A 21,939-nucleotide genomic window follows, 5' to 3' on the forward strand; every position below is an offset into this window, starting at 1 on the left:
TAAACACAGCACTATTTGTTGACAAAGGGAAGTAATAGGGGGGTCAAACTAACAATAAAATTCAAGGGAAAAAATCACAGATGCGAAAAAGTTGCCAACAATAAGAATAAAACAATTTGCAATACCTGGTTCTCTCTTTGTCAGCTCTGCATATATAAGATTCTCTTCCCTTTGTGTAACATCTCCAGACACATGTCCAGCAGGAATCTGGAAAGTTAATTTTATCACAGGGAAAAATAAGGCCAAACTTCTGAAGTCAGTCACAGGTAATGACTGCAAAAACTGTTATATTCACAAGCAAGTGGTTAACATAATTGCTACAATATTTCATCTTAATTAATTTCATAACCTAAAAACAAAATTCTACTTACATCAAGAGATGTCAACTTTTGTACTTGGTCAAGTATCAGTGATCTGAGGAGGTGATATTACAATGCAAACACCATCATTCAAACATGCTGGTAACTGAATGATAACAATATTGCCATTAAGAGAATGGTAACTGTGAGGTACAATTTTAAACAGAAATTTTACTTAATCCAAATAAAACATCTGAGTTTACATACAACTGATGTACTTGTTCACCTTAACTGAAGCTGCCCTTAATTTGATTAACAATAAGGTTGTTACTGACTTCTAAACTTCATATTCTCGTATCCACGACTGGGCATCCAATTTCATTTCCTTTCCACAACCAAGAGAGTTGTGACAGTCAATTGTTCACTTACATATATACCAAAAAATTTGCCCAGTGCTATGAAATTTTAACCTAAAATATTTAAAATACAACCTAAATGCTTTAACTGACATGACTCGGGATAGCCTTACCTGGTAGCACAAGCTTTTCCCACCACCTGTTGGCATCAAAACAAAACAGTCTTTTCCTAGAAGGGCAGCATTGATAACTTCCTTCTGATTTTCTCTAAAACGCTGTAAACCAAAGACTTGGTGGAATACCTGTAAGGATTTATCATTATTAAAACACATAATCCACTGTATACTCTCCCATTATATTGTCTACCAAGGGGCACCACAGTCCATGAGAGGCCAACAATTTCTGGCCCCTTGACAAAATCTTAAAATTGCACAGGGCGAAAGGTACAAAGGAAATGTAATGCACACAGTGGACCTCTAGATTTGTACTAAGCAACTGAGATGAGACAATGAAAAATAAAATGTCAAACAATTTCCAAATCCCTTGTGGTAATGGGGAAGTACATACTATGGAAATATGCAACAGGCAAGGAAAATATTAAAATTACTATCTATCAGTCAAACATGAGCTACAAATATATGGGGACAAAATCCTTAACATACCATTCATAACATGATCTGATGGCTAAGGCATTTTCCTTGTTTTATTAAGAATTAAAAAAAAAATTGCCTGTATGCCCCAAAACATCTTGTTCAACACTAGAACTATGCATTATGCAGGATTTTCTATTGCTTAAGTTCTTTTTCTCTTCAATTTAACTGGATAAGAAGCTTAGATGTATAATTCATTAATTATATTTAATGTAAAATAAATTTTGTAATAATGAAAATCATTTTGAATACTATTCATCATGAAAAATGAATTACTTGCCCTCAGTTGGAAGGAAAACCAAGTGTTCAGTCATTGTTGCTCAAGTCAACACCTCACTTTGTGCTTACCAATTATCAAAATAAATCATGCAAGAGAAAGTAAAGAAATTATTATTCTCATCCCTCTTTTCACTAAACCTATATTAAAGATGACTTGTAAAAGAAATAGAATTTCTATTACCTTACAAGGTTTTGTTGTGAAATGTCAGCTTGTATTGTTAGGCCTATAAGAGTAATGAGTGTGACTAGGCCTAGATTTAATTATTAATCTCCAAGCAATAATGACAGAAGAAGAAGAAGAAGAAGAAGAAGAAGAAGAAGAAGAAGAAGAAGAAGAAGAAGCATATTATAAACATACTGTTATTTATTCATTTTCTGCCTATCAGGAAATATAGGCCTACTGGAATTCAGAAAAAGTTAGAAGCCAGAAGTTTTTAGTACTTAACAATACCAGTCTAAAAAATAAAATTTCCAGTAATGAAACTATGAAAGTTTTTTCGAATCTCATGAAGGAACATTGCCCTATCAAGAACTAACAGTCTAATAATTTGAAATATCATCACTTTTGCATGTTAAAAACCAATCTTTTCCTTATTTTGTTACAGCTAACGCAAAAGCATGTGAACATAGAATGTATGAGCATTAAAATCAATAATTCTGTGAGTGATGTTTATATCTTAATACTTTATTGGATTTATTTTCGTTCTTTCTTTTTTTATATAATGGTGGGGTGGAAACATATATCAGGTACTCTCAGAGATCAGTAATTTGCTATCCATCCTAACTGAGGGTGAAAATGTATCTATGAATTCTTTTTTAGTTGCATGAATGCAACAAAACTTGAAATCTCTACAGTAACAAATTTTACACTGCTTTTTCAAAGGGTGAAGGTAAGGTTGCCTAAGGAACACATTAAAGTGTCTAAAATCATGCGTGCTTTTCAGTCTTTATGACTGCACATCACACAACTGTCTTATGAGCTACTTATGACTAATTCTAAACCAGCCCAAGAACAGCCTGTATTAAGCTCAGAGGTCTGGATAAACTAATCCTTTATAATAATAATTACTAATTCTAATCTTAGTTCTAAATGAAAGCCCAGTACAACACTGTATTACAGTGCTAAGATCATTAAAAAGAATTTTGCTCAAAACAAGACTACCTGGCTAAAATTATATGAACCTTGGTGCAATATCATATTGTCCATGAAACTTGAAATGGAATACATAATGTTTCCTATTGACGGTCATATAGGAGACCTTGGATTATTAACTTGACAGAGGAAATTAAATGGATGGCACAATCAATCAATGACCAATAAATCATAAATACCTTTAACATTTCCTTTGTGTGTGCATAGTTCATGCCACTGAATTCTCCTGTAGCTCCATCGTTTCTAACATTGCCGTGGAAATGACCCTTGGTGCTCTCTGGGCTCTTCTTGTAAGACTGTTGTGTGCTACTAATGTATGCTTTTTTGGGCTGGTTATTATGCATTCTCCTGTAAAAATGATGCAAAAAAATCTCATCAACATGTATTTTTAACCGAAACATGGTAAATTACCGAAAACTTGATTGTTTAAAAAAATTCTCACTGCAACAAATGCAGAGTAGCAGTAACACCACTAGCACAAGACTATCAAACTTCCTAACTTTGGTTGCAGATCAAGATCCAAATAAAATAAATGCCTTAGTAGATCATTTGCAGGTAATCCTACTGTATATGAACACATACCTGAAATGACCACACTTGCATATGCAGTATGAATGCTCCAAACTATTTATATTAAATAAAAAAAATACAAGATTTATTATACCTGGAAACCTTTGCACTGACATCATACTTTGATGTGATGCCTTAAAAATCAATATTGTGACAAAACAAGTTGATGGACCTCAATTTCTCTTGGAAGTAGTTTAACTGGCATGAACATCATTTGCAATCTGAAGACTGTTCAATGATTTCAGAGGTCTCTCAACCATTAGCATAAGGAATTAGAGCCATGCATGTCACCCCCATGGTGAAATTCACAATGACGATAAGGTGATTGCTTACTACCAAACAATCAAGCACTTCACATTGCTTGAAACATATCCTCTACCGAATATTCATGAATTGGTGAGCACAATTGCTTGTTAAGAATTGAATACACTCAACCTGTAAAGTGCTTACCGTCAAATTCCAATAAAAGCAAAAGACAAACCCTACACTACTTTCAAACTATATGGAGGATTTCATCAGTTTGGAGTATCTGCCTTCCAGCATTATAGATGGCCTTTACGGAGTAGCTGCTTTTCAAAGTTACCGGTGGAATGATAAAAGAAGCTACAGGTATTGTGATACGTTGGCATATACGTACTACTGAGGCCACAGTATGTCAGAAAATCAAGTTGATTAGTTCATGGAAGCTATTAGCATAATAATCGAATACCCAACCTACCAGCTCTGAGAAACATGCTTTCTCTTTCGTCATTGTTGAAATGAACATGCCAGACCATGCTACATATCATAGCTTTACCAAGCCAAATACAAGCATTCATTGACCAAAAATTAGTTGAATGTCAATGATGAGGCATTGTGTAAGTGGAAACATTTTCTTATTAGGCATATACGTATTCTAATCTAATAACAAACTAGAAATCAGTTGCATTTTTGTATGTCAGAAAAGAAGCTGAAAAGATCAAGAATAAAATAACTGCAATATATTACCATGAGTTATCATGCTACTCTTTCATTACATCTTACATTGTCCAAGCTCAGACAATCATGCTGCTGATTCCAGCTCTACATTTATTGCTAAGCAGCAGGCTCTGAAGCATGGAAAGAACTTCACAATTCTTTGTACAATCCTGGCACATCACAAATATAACTTGTATTGTATGCAAACAGAAGTTCCTTTATTTAGTGTAGCATTTCAAGGCCAAGGAAGCATCTTGTGCCCTGTATAAACAAAGATACAGCGGCAATTCCACAAAGTCCACCCAGGTGACTTAATCAAGACCAAATACTCCTTTTGAAAGGCCAAATGATCACTTCAATGGTCCTCTATTTATATCCAACATAAATTTTTATTAAACAGTAACTTACAGCAAATTTCTTTTGTAAATCCTACTTTGACAATACGTACATCTAATACAGTAAGCAGTTGCCTTTAACAACTGTTCACATTTTTTGGAATGCTTTCTTTTATCCCTTCTGATAGAGGTCAATCTCTCATGTCTGGTATGGCTAGGACAAATGAGAGGTTCAATGTAACAATTTGGAATACCAACTGCACTTCAGTTACAGGATAACTTATATTTTCCATTTTCATCTTTAGCACAACCCCTTAATCCATTCTATCCCCTCTTCACAACTACATTTTGGAACACAGTAAACAACTCAAAAGTGATATTGTGAGCTTATCACCTTTCACACATACACACAGGCTTCCTGCTCTAATGACACAAATAAACAAATTAAAGGTCTTAAAAACTAAATCTTCACTTGACCATCTAATAAAGTTAGCTCTTTAAAAAAAAATCAATACTATCACAACAATTATCTGAAACTAGCTATTCAGTGCTCTGCTGAATTGACACTGGGGTTATATTAAAATTATTAATACCAATAAATCACTAACTCATTAAAGTAATCAAAGTAACTAACTTGTCAAATATTTCAAGACATATACTTTCTGAATGCCTACTTTATTACCAAGCATCTTACAAAAATTTGATATCATTTGTATAAAATCAGGGAAATAAAAGAAATAACATAATACTTACTGTGCACCTGATGCCAAAGTTACAGATTCATCAAGGTCGTCATCAAAATCAACTATCTTTTTTTTGTTTGCTGACCTCCATGGCTGTTAGAAATATAAGACATTTTTAAACAGCCACTACCTTTTGCAATTAAAGTCAATCCACATAATAGCAATAAAATCTAGAGAAAAATAAATTTTTTAGATCTAGTCCAAATATACCTAAGACCAATATGAACAATGATCTTAACCCTCTTACGCCGAAGGGGTATAATAAAAATTGTCTCCCGTATGCCGGGGGGTTCTCGGAGTGAGCGCGAAAGCGGAAAAAATATATTTTTTAAAAAATCACAGCGCGCTTAGTTTTCAAGATTAAGCGTTCATTTTTGGCTCCTTTATTTGTCATTGCCTGAAGTTTAGTATGTAACCATCAGAAATGAAAAAAATATCATTATCATATATAAATAATGCAATATATGATAGGGCATAAACAAAATTTCATATATTTGTATTCAAATCGCTCTGTGAGCAAAACGGTTAAAGCTAAGTTAATTTTTTTTTGTTGTATTGTACACTAAATTGTGATCATTTTAGTATATAACACATTATAAAATTATCAACGCAACACACACAAAATATTATCACAAAATGATGCATGAATTCGTAACGTGCAGACGTAAAAATGTTTTTTTCAAAAATTCACCATAAATCTAAATATTGTTCTAGAGACTTTCAATTTGTTTCAAAATGAAGATAAATGATTGAATATTACTATACTGTAAGAGTTTTAGCTTACAATTGCAGTTTTCGACCATTTCGGACGAGTTAAAGTTGACCAAATGTCGATTTTTTTATATTTTTTTTTATGCAAATATTTCAAAAATGAGAAAAGCTACAACATTCAATTATTTTTTGTGGTATTCTACATGAAATTGCGCACAATTTCATATATAAAACTCTATTAAACGCCTAATATGAAACGGAGCAAATATTACGAGAATGCGACGTACGCATTTCGGAGATTTGCGGCGGAGAATCCGAGCGCAGAGGGAAGGAAAGTTTTTTTTTTAAATTCACCATAAATCTAAATATTGTGCTAGAGACTTTGAATTTGCTTCAAAATGAAGATAAATGACTGGATATTACTAGACTGTAAGACTTTTAGCTTACAATTGCATTTTTTGACTATTTTGGTAGAATCAAAGTTGACCGAACGTGGTTTTTTTTCTATTTATCGTGATTTATATGCAAATATTTCAAAAATGAAAAAAGCTACAACCTTCAATCATTTTTAGATGTATTCTACATTAAATTGCACATATTGTCATATATAAAACTTTATGTAACAGCTAATTTAAAATGGTGCAAACATTACGACAATCGCACGAAAAAATTTCTGATTTTTTTCGGAAGAGTTACCCCGCGGACATAAGGAAAATTTTTATTTTTTTATAAATTCACCATAAATTGAAATATTGTGCTAGAGACTTCCAATTTGTTGCAAAATGAAGGTAAATGATTGAATATTACTAGAATATAAGAGATTTAGCTTACAATTGCGTTTTTCGACCATTTCGGTAGTCAAAGTTGACCGAAGGTTGAAATTTTGGCACTTATCGTTATTTATATGAAAATATTTCAAAACTGACAGCTACAGTCATGAGTATTTTTTTGTTGTATTCTACATGAAATTGCGCACATTTTCATATATAATACTCCATGTAATGGCTAATTTAAAATGGTGCAAAAATTATGTCAAAGTGACAAAATAATTTCTGAGGTGTGTCACTGATACTTTTTAGTGCGATAAGAAAGAAATTCGCGTTTGCGCGCCTGCGTAAAGATTGTAAACAAAACAACGCCTTGATCTGTGAGCTCCCAGCATCCCCCAAGGCGCGTGATTCAAAAGTTTTTGCCTGGTAGGCCTATAAGTATTTTTCCGCGAATTTTTAAAAAACTTTTCTATGTCGACGTACGATACGTCCAATCGGCACCCGACAGACAATTTATCTCGACGTATAATACGTCCAATCGGTGTAAGAGGGTTAAGGGGGCCGCCCGGCTAATGCCGTTTTTTAACGACAGGACTTTGACATTCATACCACTTAATAAAGTGACTTGGGACATCTCCAAACCGCATATGATTTTCGCCTCTGACCTCCGGTTTTGTGACGCCAGGGCAATTTATCCCGAAAATAGCCATTTTTCAAATTCTATCTCCTCCCTTGATATTTAATATTAAGACCTGGGATTACTACCATATATAGACCTGATGTCGACCTCCAATCAAATGGAGAGCTTTTTTTCTAAAAGTCATTTTTTTTGCTAGATATGAATTTTTCAATATGGTAAAAAAATAATCCCTATAAATCACGAGAAAAAAATTTATAAAAAAAAAGACGAAACAAAAATTGGAAAAAAGGGCTCTATTTGATTGTTCTATAATGTCTTTCTGAGTTATATACCAAATTCCAATGTTATAGCTTTAAAACTAAGTGAGGAGATAGATTTTGAAGGTCAATAAGTATAGTTTTGAGATACGGGCGTTCAAAGTTTTCCTTCGTATTTCTATAAAGACAATGTTAATAAATAATGATTATTATGAATGTCTATTTCTTTTTTGTGTATTAATAAACCAAAACTATTTTATTTATCATAATTTAATCATAAATGATGATCCCATTGCTCATATATCGTAGCCTGGGGCACTGCTTGAGGCAAGATGGGGCACTCCTTCCTACGTAACCCCCTCTCTCCCCTTCACTAACTCGGCTTATTACAGCGAATTTTCTTCTGTATGTTAGCGAGATGTTTTCCTTGTATTTTCCTCTTTGGCATGATGACATTCTTGCCGAAACAAAGATAAACAAACGTAAATGCAAGAGAATGTCAGAGGTGAAACTCGAAGGTGTACTCTCTTTTTACGAAGACAATTTAATAAATCATGATTATTATGAATTTCATATTCCATTTTGGGTATTAAAAAACCAAAACTATTTTATTTATCATAAATGAAGATCTCTTTGCTCAAAGATCGTAGCCTTGGGCACAGTGTGACGTGTGCTGTCAGGCAAGAAGGGGGCGTTACTAGGCAACCCTCCCCTCTCTCTTAACTAACTACGCGTATATTATGATATTCTGTAATAATACTTGAGCGATTTTTCTTCGTCTGTATGTTAGCGAGATGTTTTCCTTGTCTTTTCCTCATTGGCATGATGAACTTCTTGCCGAAACATACATAAACATACGTAAAAGCAAGCGAATGTCACGAGGTGAAACTCGAATGTGTAATCTACTTGAAGTCTATGGTCCAACTGATTCATGATTGAACCAGATACTCGTAACTCGCTTCTGCGAGCCACGGAATCTCTACAGATGCCATTTCTCACAATTTCTTTGCCAATAATTATCAAAATTTACGATAACAGAAGAAATATTGCATTTTCTTGTACGGATGAATGTTTTAGGCTTATTGAGTTATGTTTACTAATTACCCTGAAAACTACGAAAGTAAGAGGAAAAAATTTTGACGAAATATTTCGTATACGTATTCTCAATTGCCATATGAAGCTCCATGAATTTTTTCATGACTTTGCATTTTTCGCCCTATACCACCATATATAGGGGTTCCGGCCGGCCCCCTTAAGATACTAAATGAGTCCAAAATATAAAGAAAATTACAAAGGATGCAATATATTTATTTAATTTTTAAGATCTATACATCAAAACCCATTTACTTATGCCCTCCCCATAGGAGATGACAGTTACTGTGTGCTTTGTAAGAAACTTTGGACAATACAGTACATATTTCCACACAGTAATTCCACTGAGGACTGTCAATATATTGTTTGTATATCCAATCACCATATACAAAACTGCAATATAAAATTACAGAAATGAAGTGAATAAAGTAAATGGCTTCATGGTACCAAGCTATTACAGCAATATTTCTTGTCTTAAAGAGGCTTCCTCTAGTGGGGATATTTACCACACAATTCAAGACTTACAATAACTGATGACTCAAACCTTGACAAGGCAGTATAGCTGAAATACAGTAGTAAATTATTTGCACCTGTAACAACACAATAATTCTGGGTAAAAAAATAACTGACAACTACTATGCAAACTGAAATGACATAAGAAGCACATACCGACAAAAGAAAGCATATAAGGTAACACCAAAAGTGCTCTGCCTGGCAGCACTTCAGATTCTTTGCAGCATCTCTTTGTTCCTGGCTGTAATGCTTTGGCTTATAAGTTTTCATATGAACCCTTTGCTGTTTTTCTACCTAGCTACCAAACTTAAACACTGTTGCTTTTATTTTCTCCTATCAAGACCAAATCCTTAAGGCCAGGCCTATAAGAGGCTACAAATGAAAGTCAGTATTTTGACAATGTGTGAAGAGAAAACAGTAACAGTTATTACTTCATCTTCAATAAGAAGAGTATTATGTGAACAAAGAAGCATGTATTATAGAGATGTTCCCCTGTGACTAGAGGTTTCACTTAAGAGCAGAATCAGCTTATGATTCATTTCTTGGATTTTATGCTCTATCTGTGAACTAAGGGATAAGTAAGATTAGAAGTTTGTCTGTTCCATGGGTACACGAAGATACCATAATAAACATCCCATGACATAGGAACAAGTTATGAATTAGCATTTCATTAGAAAACTTCTTAATTAAGTAAAAGGAAAAAGTACACTGTAAATTTCAGATAATTAACACTCAATTATCATGATTTGACATAAAAAATTAACAATAATACTACTAACAATTACAAATGCACCTCACTGTACAGTACTACCATGAAATCTTTACAGGCATAACTGAAAAATTAAAATGATAAAAAAAATGACCATCACACTAACCTCATCTTGTACAACCTCCGTGTTTTCATCAATATATTCCAAGTCAAAATCATCATTGAATGCCTGCGTGTCAGGGTCAAGAATCATCTGAGTTCCATTAGGTATTTCTACAGGGACTGGAGAAAAAAAAAATCATAAAAATCTTTAAAAAGTTCATGGCAATGGAGATAGACTCTGTAACACCTAAATATTTATCATTGCAAACAAGTCTTTTCACACAAATCCATCACTGTAATCATATGTTGTAGTATAAACTGCCTATTTCCTCAGACATGGAAACACGTCATAACATCCTTGTATTAGTAAAGACTGAAAAACCTCTACTACACTGTGAGTGAAACATTTCTAAAAAGCAATAGTAACAGAAGGGAGGTGGGTACTTACTCTAGGATTAATGGGTTCGTAATTTAAATCTTGCTTTACAAAATAAAGTTTTTTTCCACACTCATTAATGAAATATTGCCAGAATGTCAATTTAGGTGGGATGGCAAAGTCGTTCAAAGCCTCCAGAGCTAAGTCATGTACCTCAGGATGAGTGGAAGACTGAAATCAAACAAGGTTAGAAAGCAACCTCCGTAAAAACGAAGTAGAAAGACTAGGTTGCAAGCAAAACATTGGTATATATAATGGTACAGAGTCTGCAGTCACTGAAAGGAAACATGAAGCATGAGGACAGGTGTCCAGGAAAGCCTTGCAATACTGTGCCTGCCAACCATCTAATGACAAGTGCTTCAAGGACTTACAACAGCTGCTTTAGGCATCATGTTTGGAGTCCCAAGGTGCTTCACCTGGCTAGTATGTAATGCACAAGATGAGTTAAGAGACCTAGCAAAGGATAATGCTCATGTCTCCTTGGAGGAGCTATAATTTTTAAAAATACTCTATGGCAAGCCCTAATATGGAAAGTGCTATAAATTTTTCACTCTTTGCAAAGAATCCAAAGTGCCAAAAACAGGAGAAAAAATAGCGGAAAGTGTACTTCCTGAAGAATCGTTACAAACCGGAATGCTTGCATCATGCATGCTAAATGAGCTATCTTACAGATAACATCATAAGCTGGAGCCTGTACATCATTTGAACAAACATGTGCTACCTTGAAGGACAACATCAGACATTGGAGATTGTGTGCCATGCTCACTAAGAGAACCATCAGTTAAAATAACATCAGGCACTAAGGGCACAACACCCAAACGTGTGCTAATTGATAAAGGCAAGTTGGTGTTTGGCATAGCTTTCAGTTCTGCTGCTACATGATGGTGGTGTGTCCAAGTTTATACCTCCCAAAAAAGAGATTTAGTGCAGGGAGGCTGACAGCCATACACCCTCACCCCCCCAGGAGGGAGAGAGAAATCATCAGTTAGGTTTTCAAAGAACATTTGTACACTCAATTCCACCTGCTGATACAAAGATGAGAAGTGAAAGTAACTATAACATCCCCATTTTGCCATTTTGGGGATTTTGCAGGCTTTCAGAGCCACAGCAGTAGAAGAGCTTGAGAGTAGTTATTAGATCTCCATTCCTCCACAAGAAAGATCTCTCGCTCAAAAGAGATACTGAAAAGACTCCAGACATGAAAAGATAAAGATTCTACCAATTGGCGGTATCTCTCCACATGAGACCGGTGGAGAAGGTTGTCCTAAGGTGGAATCTCTCTTGGCCACTCAGCTTGGGGCAACAAGGAGCTATGAGGGTCATCGTAAGCCTTTGGAACCTGACAATGGAAGTTCCTCTTCATTCACCCCCTCCGGATAAGCTCATGTTCTCAGACGCCTCCTCCAGATCTGCTCCTGTTCTCGGACACCTCCTCCGAAGGTTGGAGTGTTCATCTCGAAGAGCTCCTGGCCTCGGGGGCATGGAGCACACAGGACAAATAACTCCACATCAATGTGTTTGAGTTGAAGGCAGCTTTCCTGGGTCTTCAGGAGTTTTGAGAGTGGTGGGGCACTACGTCCTCCAACCTCCCTGAATGTTCCCAGTAGTATGCATAAGGGAGTCCTCTGCTCCAGCGAACAGATCTGGGACCAAGAACAGCAGACCTCTAGCTTCCTGTTGAACGTGTAGCAAAGAGGTCTAACGGGGGTCTTCCAAGTGGACAGAGGAGACAACAGGATAACCCAAGGGGTACATTCTAAATATCCTACTGTTAACTTGTGCACTAACAAAGTAGCTGCACTGTAGAATTAGATGTCCTCATCTAGCCAAAGGAACGAGCATTTCCAACAGAAGAGACATCCTTTGAGGTGATCCCCTATGATGACGTACGCTCAGTATGCTACTCATCAGAAGAGATGTCCTATAATGAGAATTGGGCTCTAATACACTATATAGAAATAAAGTTAAAAGTTAATTAAGCTAAGTGAACCGAAAGGTAAGACACTATGAAATACAAAAGGTACACTTGACCCTAACCTAGAGGAGCTAGCTTAATGCTACCCCAAAAATTGGAATACAGTAATTACAATATCTAGCAATCCAAACAGCTGAAGAACAAGCAAACAGACTGGCCATTCAAACAAATGGTGCGATTTATAAGTCAGTAGCAATAAGACATGATATTGTTATTTTACAATAAAGTTTTGTACATACTTACCTGGCAGATATATACTTAGCTTACGTCTCTGACGTCACGACAGAATTCAAAACTCGCGGCAAATGCGACAGGTAGGTCAGGTGATCTACCCCACCCGCCGCTGGGTGGCAGGTGTATGAACCAATCCCCCTTTCCAGTCATAATTTTTCTTCCACCTGTCTCCTGAGGGGAGGCTGGGAGGGCCATCAATCGTATATATCTGCCAGGTAAGTATGTACAAAACTTTATTGTAAAATAACAATATCATTTTTGTACATGAACTTTCCTGCCAGATATATACTTAGCTGATTGACACCCTTGGTGGAGGGAAAAAGACAGAGGTAACAAGGAAAAAGGGGAAACAACATCTGTTGTAGGATACTAACAAACCTTGGTTCTTACCTGATAAGGCTGAAGACTTCATAGTTACTGTCTATTAGTCTGCAAAGCCTGAAGAGCTACAGCGAGGGCGTGACCTACAGCTGAAAAGACTCTTTGGGTCTACCGAAGGGATTTGATATCCACTTACTCAGTAGAATCCAAGTCGGATCATGTCAATGGGGATTCGCCCTCTTAAATGACAGAGCCTGACCACTACCAATGCAGGGAGCTCTAGCACAAACAGATCACCTAACCATTCTAAATGTTAGCAATACGAATAGAAAGAGATGCCTACCCGCATCCTCTTTCAAACAACCATAAAAACACAACACAAACAATAGGGGAAAAATTTACAAAGGATATGCTTCAGCTCCCTGCCCCAGCACCGAATCCGCCGATACATACGGGCCTAACGCGAAGCACTTCTCGTAAGTAATCTTGACGTCTCTAAGGAAGGTAGTGGTTCGTGAATACTGAATTGCATCTCCAGAATGTTGCTTTCATCAGATTCTGGAGTGACATATTCTTGTTGAAAGCCAAGGACGTCGCAATGGCTCTTACCTCGTGAGCCTTGACTTTCAAAAGCTTGAAGTGATCCTCACCGCAAGCCAAATGTGCTTCCTTCACGAGGCTTCTAATAAAGAAGGACAAAGCATTTTTAGACAATGGTCTACTGGGATCCTTAACAGAGCACCAAAGTCTGTCCTTAATGCCCTTAAGAGACTTCTTCCGCTGGAGGTAGTATCTTAAAGTCCTCACAGGGCAAAGAGTTCTTTCTGGCTCTTCCCCTACCAGGGGAGCTAAGCCTGGAACCTCAAAACTCCTTGGCCAAGGATTTGAGGGGTTCTCGTTCTTAGCTAGAAAAGAAGGAAGGAAGGAACAAATCACGGAATCTCCTTTGAAACCTACCCTTCCTTCTAGAGCATGAAGCTCACTAACTCTTTTGGCAGATGCTAAAGCCAAAAGAAACAGAGCCTTCTTCGTAAGATCCTTGAAAGAAGATGACTGGGGAGGTTCGAACTTCGAGGACCTCAGGAAACGAAGAACCACGTCCAGGTTCCAGCTCGGAATTTGAGACGAGGGTTTCTTGCAAGTTTCAAAAGATCTTAGCAGATCATGTAGATCTTTGTTGTTGGAGATATCTAAATTCCTGTGCCTAAACACAGCTGCTAACATGCTCCGATATCCTTTGATGGTCGAAACTGCAAGACCACATTTTTCCCTGAGAAAAACCAGGAAATCTGCGATTTGGGTCACAGAGGTACTGGAAGAGGAAAGCTTCTGGTTCCTGCACCAACGGCGAAAGACGTCCCACTTCGACTGGTAGACACTAAGGGTAGAGGGCCTTCTAGCTGATGCGATAGCCTTCGCTGCCTTAGCTGAAAACCCCTTCGCTCTGACAAGACTTTTGACAGTCGAAAGCCAGTCAGATTGAGAGCGGGGAGGTTTCTGTGATACCTGTCGAAGTGGGGTTGTCTGAGCAGATCTACTCTTTGTGGAAGAGCTCTTGGAAAGTCCACTAGCCATTCCAGTACCTCTGTGAACCAATCTTGGGCCGGCCAGAATGGAGCTACCAGCGTCATCCTTGTCGCTTCCGAGGCCGCAAACTTTCTGAGTGTTTGACTCAGAATCTTGAATGGAGGAAAAGCATAGACGTCCAGACCTCGCCAGTCTAGGATGAAAGCATCGACTGACACTGCTCCTGGGTCCGAGACGGGGAGCAGTAGAGGTCTATTCTCTTGTTCTTTGCTGTCGCAAAAAGGTCGATATGAGGTCTGCCCCATAACCTCCACAGGTCCTGGCAAACTTCTGAGTGCAGAGTCCACTCCGAGGGGAGCACTTGATTCCTCCTGCTCAGGAGATCGGCTCTGACATTCCTTTCTCCCTGTACGAACCTGGTGAGGAGAACGATCTTCCTTGCCTGAGACCACAACAGCAAGTCCTTCGCTGTTTCGTACAGGGAGAAAGAGTGTGTCCCCCCCTGCTTTCTTATGTAAGCCAAGGCTGTGGTGTTGTCCGAGTTGACCTGAACTATCGCATTTCGGACGTGGGGCTCGAAGGCTTTTAACGCCAACCACACTGCCATCAACTCTTTGTTGTTGATGTGCCAGGACACCTGTTCCCCCTCCCAGGTGCCTGACACTTCTCTTGACCCTAGGGTCGCACCCCAACCCGTCTCCGACGCGTCGGAAAACAATACTTGGTTCGGGTTTGGCATGTAGAGAGACAGACCTTCTGCAAATCGGAGAGGATCTGTCCACCACAGAAGGTCCTTCTTGATTCCTTTTGATATCTTGAAGGAGAATTCCAGGTCTAGAGAGAGACACCTCCAGTTCCGGTAAAGGAAGAATTGGAGAGGTCTGAGATGCAACCTTCCTAGAGAAACGAATTGCTCCAGCGAGGAAAGTGTCCCCAACAGACTCATCCACTCCCTCGCTGTGCATGCATCTTTCTCTAGGAAGGTCGTTAGTTTCTCTTGGCAACGAGCAATCCTCTCTGGTGACGGATATGCCCGAAAATCCGGAGAAACCATCCGAATCCCCAGATATATCAGCTCTTGACTGGGGATTAATTGTGACTTCTGGAAGTTCACCAGAAGCCCCAACGAACTTGCTAAAGTCAGTGTCTTTTGTAGGTCCTCCAGACATCTTTCTTGTGAGCTTGCTCTGATCAGCCAATCGTCTAGATAGAGAGACAGCCTCACTCCCTCCAAATGTAGCCACTGCGCTACATTCTTCATTAAACCCGTGAAAACTTGAGGGGCTGTCGAAAGGCCGAAGCACAAGGCCCTGAATTGGAAGATCTTCCCTCCCATCATGAATCTTAGAAACTTCCGTGAAGAAGGATGGATAGGCACATGGAAGTAAGCGTCCTGAAGATCTAGGGACACCATCCAGTCCCCTGGACGAAGAGCCGCCAACACTGAAGAAGTTGTCTCCATGGCGAACTTCCTTTTTTCTACGAAGACATTCAGGGCGCTTACATCCAGAACCGGTCTCCATCCTCCTGAGCTCTTGGGAACTAGGAACAGTCTGTTGTAAAAACCCGCAGAATGAGGATCTTTCACTAGTTCTATCGCTCCTTCTCCAGCATAAGATCTACTGCTAGAGAGAGGGCTTGATTCATGATGGGGTCCTTGTACTTGGCTACCAACTCCCTCGGAGTCGTCGTCAACGGAGGTCTTGATAAGAAGGGAATGAGGTAGCCTTTGCGGACAATCGAGAGTGACCAGTTGTCCGCCCCTTTCTGGGCCCAGACGTCGGCAAACTTCAGAAGTCTGGCACCCACTGATGTCTGGAGGACTTGAATCCTACTTCTTCCCTCTGATGGATCTAGAGAAGGTCTTCCCTCGTTTAGTGGGTCTAGATCCTCTAGAGGAAGAAGCTCTGGCAGGAGGGACTCCTCGAAAGGGCTCCTGCCTAACTGGAGTCTCTCTCTTGGTTTTAGCTTGGAAAGAAGAGTGAGGCTTCCTGGTAGACTGGGCTAGCATGTCCTGTGTAGCCTTAGCTGAAAGGGCACAAGAAACATCCTGAACGATCTTCTTAGGGAGAGTTGAGGAGAGAGCTGAGAATACAGGAGAGAGGCTCTCTGAGCATGCGATACTGATTTCGTTAGGAACGAACAGTACCCAGATCTCTTCTTGATCACTCCCGCTCCGAAAAGTGAAGCTATTTCACTCGATCCATCCTCACTGCCTTGTCCATACACGTGAGAACACTGATAAGATCCTCAGGAGAAATGGAATCCGGGGTCTGCGTCTTCTTGGCCAAAACGCCCAAAGACCAGTCTAGGAAGTTAAACACCTCCAGGACTCGGAACATTCCCTTCAACAGGTGGTCAAGCTCATTCATCCCCCATGTCGTCTTAGCAGACATGAGGGCAGAGCGTCGAGAGGAATCCACCAGTGAAGAGAAGTCCGAGTCTGCCGAGGATGGAAGAACGAGGCCCAAGGGTTCTCCCGATTCATACCAGAATCCTAGTTTCCCAGTAAGCTTAGAAGGAGGGAAAGAGAACACCGTCTTCCCTTTCTCTTCCTTCGAAAGAAGCCACTCACCAAAACCTCTAAGCGCCTTCTTCATAGAGATTGCAGGCTTCATCCTGACACAGGATGAAACCTTCGAAGTTTTCGAAGTCGAAAATAACGAAAGAGGCGAGGGCGGGGCGACAGGGGAAAGGGCGTCTCCAAATTCCTGAAGCAACAGGTCCGTCAACCGCTTGTATGAAGAAACGGAAGAATCTTTAGGAATTTTCTTCTTCCGAGGGATCCTGTTCTTCTTCCGCCGAAGATCCTTCACGATCCTTACGATGAAAGGCTGTCTTGTCCTCAGCCGAGAGTCCATCCTTGGAAGAATGTCTGGAAGAACTCTGACATCTAACCGGGGAAGTTATAACTTCCGTTGAGCTTCTGCCTGAAAACTCCTTCTTGTCAGGATGAGGGCGCATTCTAGGCTCTTGGCGCCTAACGAACGCAAGGGCAAAAATCTGGCGAAAGAGCGCCTATCAGGCGAAGAGCGCCTATTAGGCGAAGAGCGCCTATTAGGCGAAGAGCGCCTATTAGGCGAAAAGCGTCTATCAGGCTCCTGGCGCCTGTCTAAAGGAGAGCGGCTGCCTGGCGAAAGAGCGCCTGTCATGCGGGAAGCGATTATCAGGCTCTTGGCGCCTGCTGCGAGGAGAGCGAAATCTCTGGCGACGAGCGCCTACCAGGCGAGAAGCGTCTGACAGATTCCCGGCGCCTAACTCGAGGAGAGCGAAAATCGGGAGAAGAGCGCCTTGAAGGAGAAGAGCGCCTTGAAGGAGAAGAGCGCCTACCAGGCTCTTGGTGCCTGCTAAGCGAAGGGCGGCTGACAGGAGAAGAGCGCCTGTCTACCAAAGGGCGTCTGGTCACAGGAGAGCGAAAGCCTGAAGGAGAGCGGCTACCATGAGAAAAACGCCTACCAGGCTCCTGGCGTCTGCCAGCGGGAGAGATCCTGTCTCGAGACGAGCGCCTGTCAGGAGAGGCTCGTCTACGGGAAGCATGCCCCTTGTCCGACGGAGAAACGATGTCCGCAGGAGAGCGCCTCGTACTACGATCCACTCCTGGAGAGAGGGCGGTTACTGACGAATAGCGTAAGCCTGGAGAAGAGCGCCTGGACTTCTTTACCGGGAGCGAGACGTCCTTCCTACGACCAGCATTCACAATCAAGGAGTCAGCCAGAGCCGTAATCTGCGCCTGCAGACTAGCCAACACACGTGTAGGAGACTTAACAAAGTCCTTCACGGGAGACGCAGCTCGATCCTTACTAGGAGAGCGAAACTCCAAAGAAAACCTCGGTTTCTTGACATCCAATCCAGGATTTTCCGAAAAAACTTCAGGGCTGGAGGGGAGAGCGGAAGAAGCCTGCCAGGCTCTCTTCGACGGCCGAGAAGCTTCCGAGGAGCTCCAACCACGTTTGGGCGAAGGAGAAGGCGAAGACGAGAAGCATTGCCGTAAGACTTCTCTCTTGGCGCGATCCAAGGTAGCCTGGGATCGAACATCAGGCGCTACCGAGGGGACGCCTGACCGGTGGGGGTTCTCCCTAACCTTCCTGCGGCTTTTCGACTTTCCTCCTCCACTGGGTCTGGGAGTCTGGAAGAGGTCTAGGCCTAGAAGCATTAGGGAGCCGATCAGACGCACCCTCCACTGCACTGGGATCACTGCACAAATTGCTATCACTCTTACCTTCTAGCACTTTAATTTTCAGCTCCATGCTGCGAATAGTGGCTCTCATAGTGTCCACCTCCGAAGGCGCATCTTCGGGTTCGGTGCAGGAAGCAGGGGCTGAAACTGGAAAAGGCGCTACGTCTACAACAGGGTTATCAACTTCAAACTCGCTAGCGCGAGACCTACTAGAACTCCTAGATGAAGCTTTCCTAACCTTGTCCTTCTCAAGCTTTCTTACATAAGAAGAAAGCGCCTTCCATTCTTCTTCATTCAAATTACCACATTCATTACAAGGGTTAATAAATGAGCAGTCATTCCCCCTACACCTCATGCATACTGTGTGAGGGTCTTCCGCAGCTTTCGGTAGCCTCACCTTACAATCTGTAACAGAACAAACTCTGAACATAGTTGATTTCTTAATTTCCAAATCAGACATAATGAAATTCCAAGAATAATCAAAAGAATAATCCAAAACCAGTCCACAAATCGCAAATGCCAAGCCAAGGAGCAGGTACTTTCACCAAAAAGTCCGTTGAAACAATCCAGGGCGAAAACGAGTAATAATTCAAAATCGAGAGGTATCGACAACAGATGTAGTCGACACCGGCGACAGAAAAATTATGACTGGAAAGGGGGATTGGTTCATACACCTGCCACCCAGCGGCGGGTGGGGTAGATCACCTGACCTACCTGTCGCATTTGCCGCGAGTTTTGAATTCTGTCGTGACGTCAGAGACGTAAGCTAAGTATATATCTGCCAGGAAAGTTCATGTACAAAAATTAATTGTAAGGCCTGAATAAGCTATCAATCATCAAACTGATTGGCTGAAAGGCTTAATAATTATGAAAATTTGTCAATAAAAGGAACAGCACAAAAAGTTGAAATTGCAGGATAACTGGCAAATAGTTACATGAAAATAAACTGGAAAAGTTCTTGGGAGCAAAAACAACAGGTCTATTTCAAGTTAGGGTGAACAGACATCCCTGGTTTCCAGGGACAGTCCCCATTTTCAGTGACCTGTCCCCAGAAATGTCCCTGGTTCTCACTGTGACTTCAAGATCCAAAATTGGAATACAGAAAAAAAAACCAAATGGTTGACCAAACTATACTTAGTTGCACACCATACTACTCGCACTGTACAGTGTACAGTGTATATAACTAAGGAAATGATAAACAGCTTTCCACAGCATAATTTGCAAGATTACCTTCCAAGAACATATAACCAAATTTCCCGCCAAACCATTGTCAGTATCATCATGTACGTCCCTGACCGACTCCCCTCTTGCCTTCCCGCTAGCAACCAGCCAGCTCCTCCACTCTCTGCCATCCAGCGGTGTTTTGCCCGTAGACAATTTTAATACTGTTCAATCACTGGAGAGGAGTCATTAAATTATAGCATCCTTGATTTAATCAATTGAATTTTTATTCAATTCCTTTGTAATTTACGATAAATAGGGTGAGTGAAACTTTTGAATGCTGTTTATGAATGGTAAGGGCAGTGTCCCCATTTTAGTTTTTCACTGACAACAACATGGCATGTTTTGGAGGTTTTTACGCCTCTGCACCGAAAAAGTCCCCGGGTTTTGTCTCAGAAATCTGGTTACCTTATTTCAAGTGGCATACATCTTTGGGATGAAACTGCTGCCAGTATGGGCACTTTGAAGCACTGTTGCACAGATGGCCTATATATATCCTTTTAGTGTCTAGAAATGTGAACTGACAAGCATTTAGGGTATCATTACACGATTTATAATTGTGAAAAAATCACTAACTAAAAGCTACACATCCAATAACAGAACCTTAATTAACTACAGTATGAAATTTCACAACCACCAATGAAAATGAACTATTGCCAGACATAGACACTAATCAAAACCATCACACCCAAAAAAATAAAATTAATGAAAAGAGAAACGAATAAATGCACACCTGAAACCTTGAAAACTGCATTCCTGGGAAAAATCAACAAGTGACTCAATGGCAGACTCACAGAAAGAGAGACAAGTGTACAATTTGTAGGACTGTACATGCATAGTAAAGGCTTCTCAATTTAAAAAATTATTCAAGCAATAAATACAAATAACTCATATAAAAAATAATACTAGTTAATATGTGCAAAACTAGTGCATGAATACACTAATAATTAGGAAGTTAAAATCCCTACCATTTTTGGTTGTGGTCTTTGCAAATGATGAAGGGAATACAGGTGACAGTCTTCCAGTCTTTGAAACAGGTGTACTTGAAGAAGCAGTCTTCATTCCCTGAGAAAGCTTCAAAGGAATTGGAGATGGCATCGGTGACTGTGAAAGACGCTTGGCAGGTGGCACAGTCTGAGAGAATGACACATCAAAAAAGCTGTCCCCAACAGATATTGAAGGGTCTTTACTATTACTCGTTCCCTGCTTAGGATTAGTACTTAAAATACCCTTCTTAGATATATTTGTACTTTGAGAGGGATTCACTCCACCTAGAAAACTATCACTTCCACAGCTCATCTGCTTAAATGAAAATGAAGACTTTTTAGGCGAAGCACTTTTAATTGGCTTACTAGTAAAACTACATCCATCCTTCGACTGAAAAACTGGTTTACTCAAAACATCTTGAGATTCATCAACTGTGTCTATGTGTGCACTATAACGAGCTCGAACATAACGTTCATTATTTGGACTCAAGCTTTGGGTTTTTTCTTTTTTTATACCTGGGAGCTGATCATGACTTTTATCCACAGCACTACTAGTTGAACTGTGTCCAGACTTCGAAATAACTTCTTCTCTTCCTTTGTCCATAATTTTCTTTATTTTGGAATAAGCATTTGCAATTTTCAAATGTTTGATAACATCGTAATTTGGTATCTGCTTCAAAGTTTCCATGGGAATGCTTGTGAACATTTCTGCCATCAGGGCAAATACTGATGCTCTCAGACCTTCAAGGAGAACGAAGTCAGTATCTTCCACCTCACTAACCTGGAAAACATATCACAAACTGTTAAAAGTAAAATAAAAACATGCTCTACTTCACCCTAACTACAGAAAATGTATCTTGAATTTCTAAATGAATGGCAGCACCCAATACAATCAACTGGAATGACTTTGTCAGGACAATAAAAGC

At 39.9% G+C, this 21,939-nt stretch overlaps 1 protein-coding gene across 1 annotated transcript in view; it reads right to left on the reverse strand.

The window, feature by feature from the left end:
* LOC135221351 (uncharacterized) overlaps positions 1–21,939 on the reverse strand; it is a 219,911-nt gene that overhangs the window by 154,614 nt on the left and 43,358 nt on the right. The window contains 7 exon segments of the mRNA XM_064259153.1: positions 126–282; positions 433–465; positions 829–957; positions 2,917–3,085; positions 5,353–5,435; positions 10,201–10,316; positions 20,996–21,794. Coding sequence (XP_064115223.1) covers positions 126–282; positions 433–465; positions 829–957; positions 2,917–3,085; positions 5,353–5,435; positions 10,201–10,316; positions 20,996–21,794 — 1,486 coding nt within the window.

The sequence above is a fragment of the Macrobrachium nipponense genome, chromosome 2 (genome assembly GCF_015104395.2).
Source record: "Macrobrachium nipponense isolate FS-2020 chromosome 2, ASM1510439v2, whole genome shotgun sequence".
NCBI lineage: Eukaryota > Metazoa > Arthropoda > Malacostraca > Decapoda > Palaemonidae > Macrobrachium > Macrobrachium nipponense.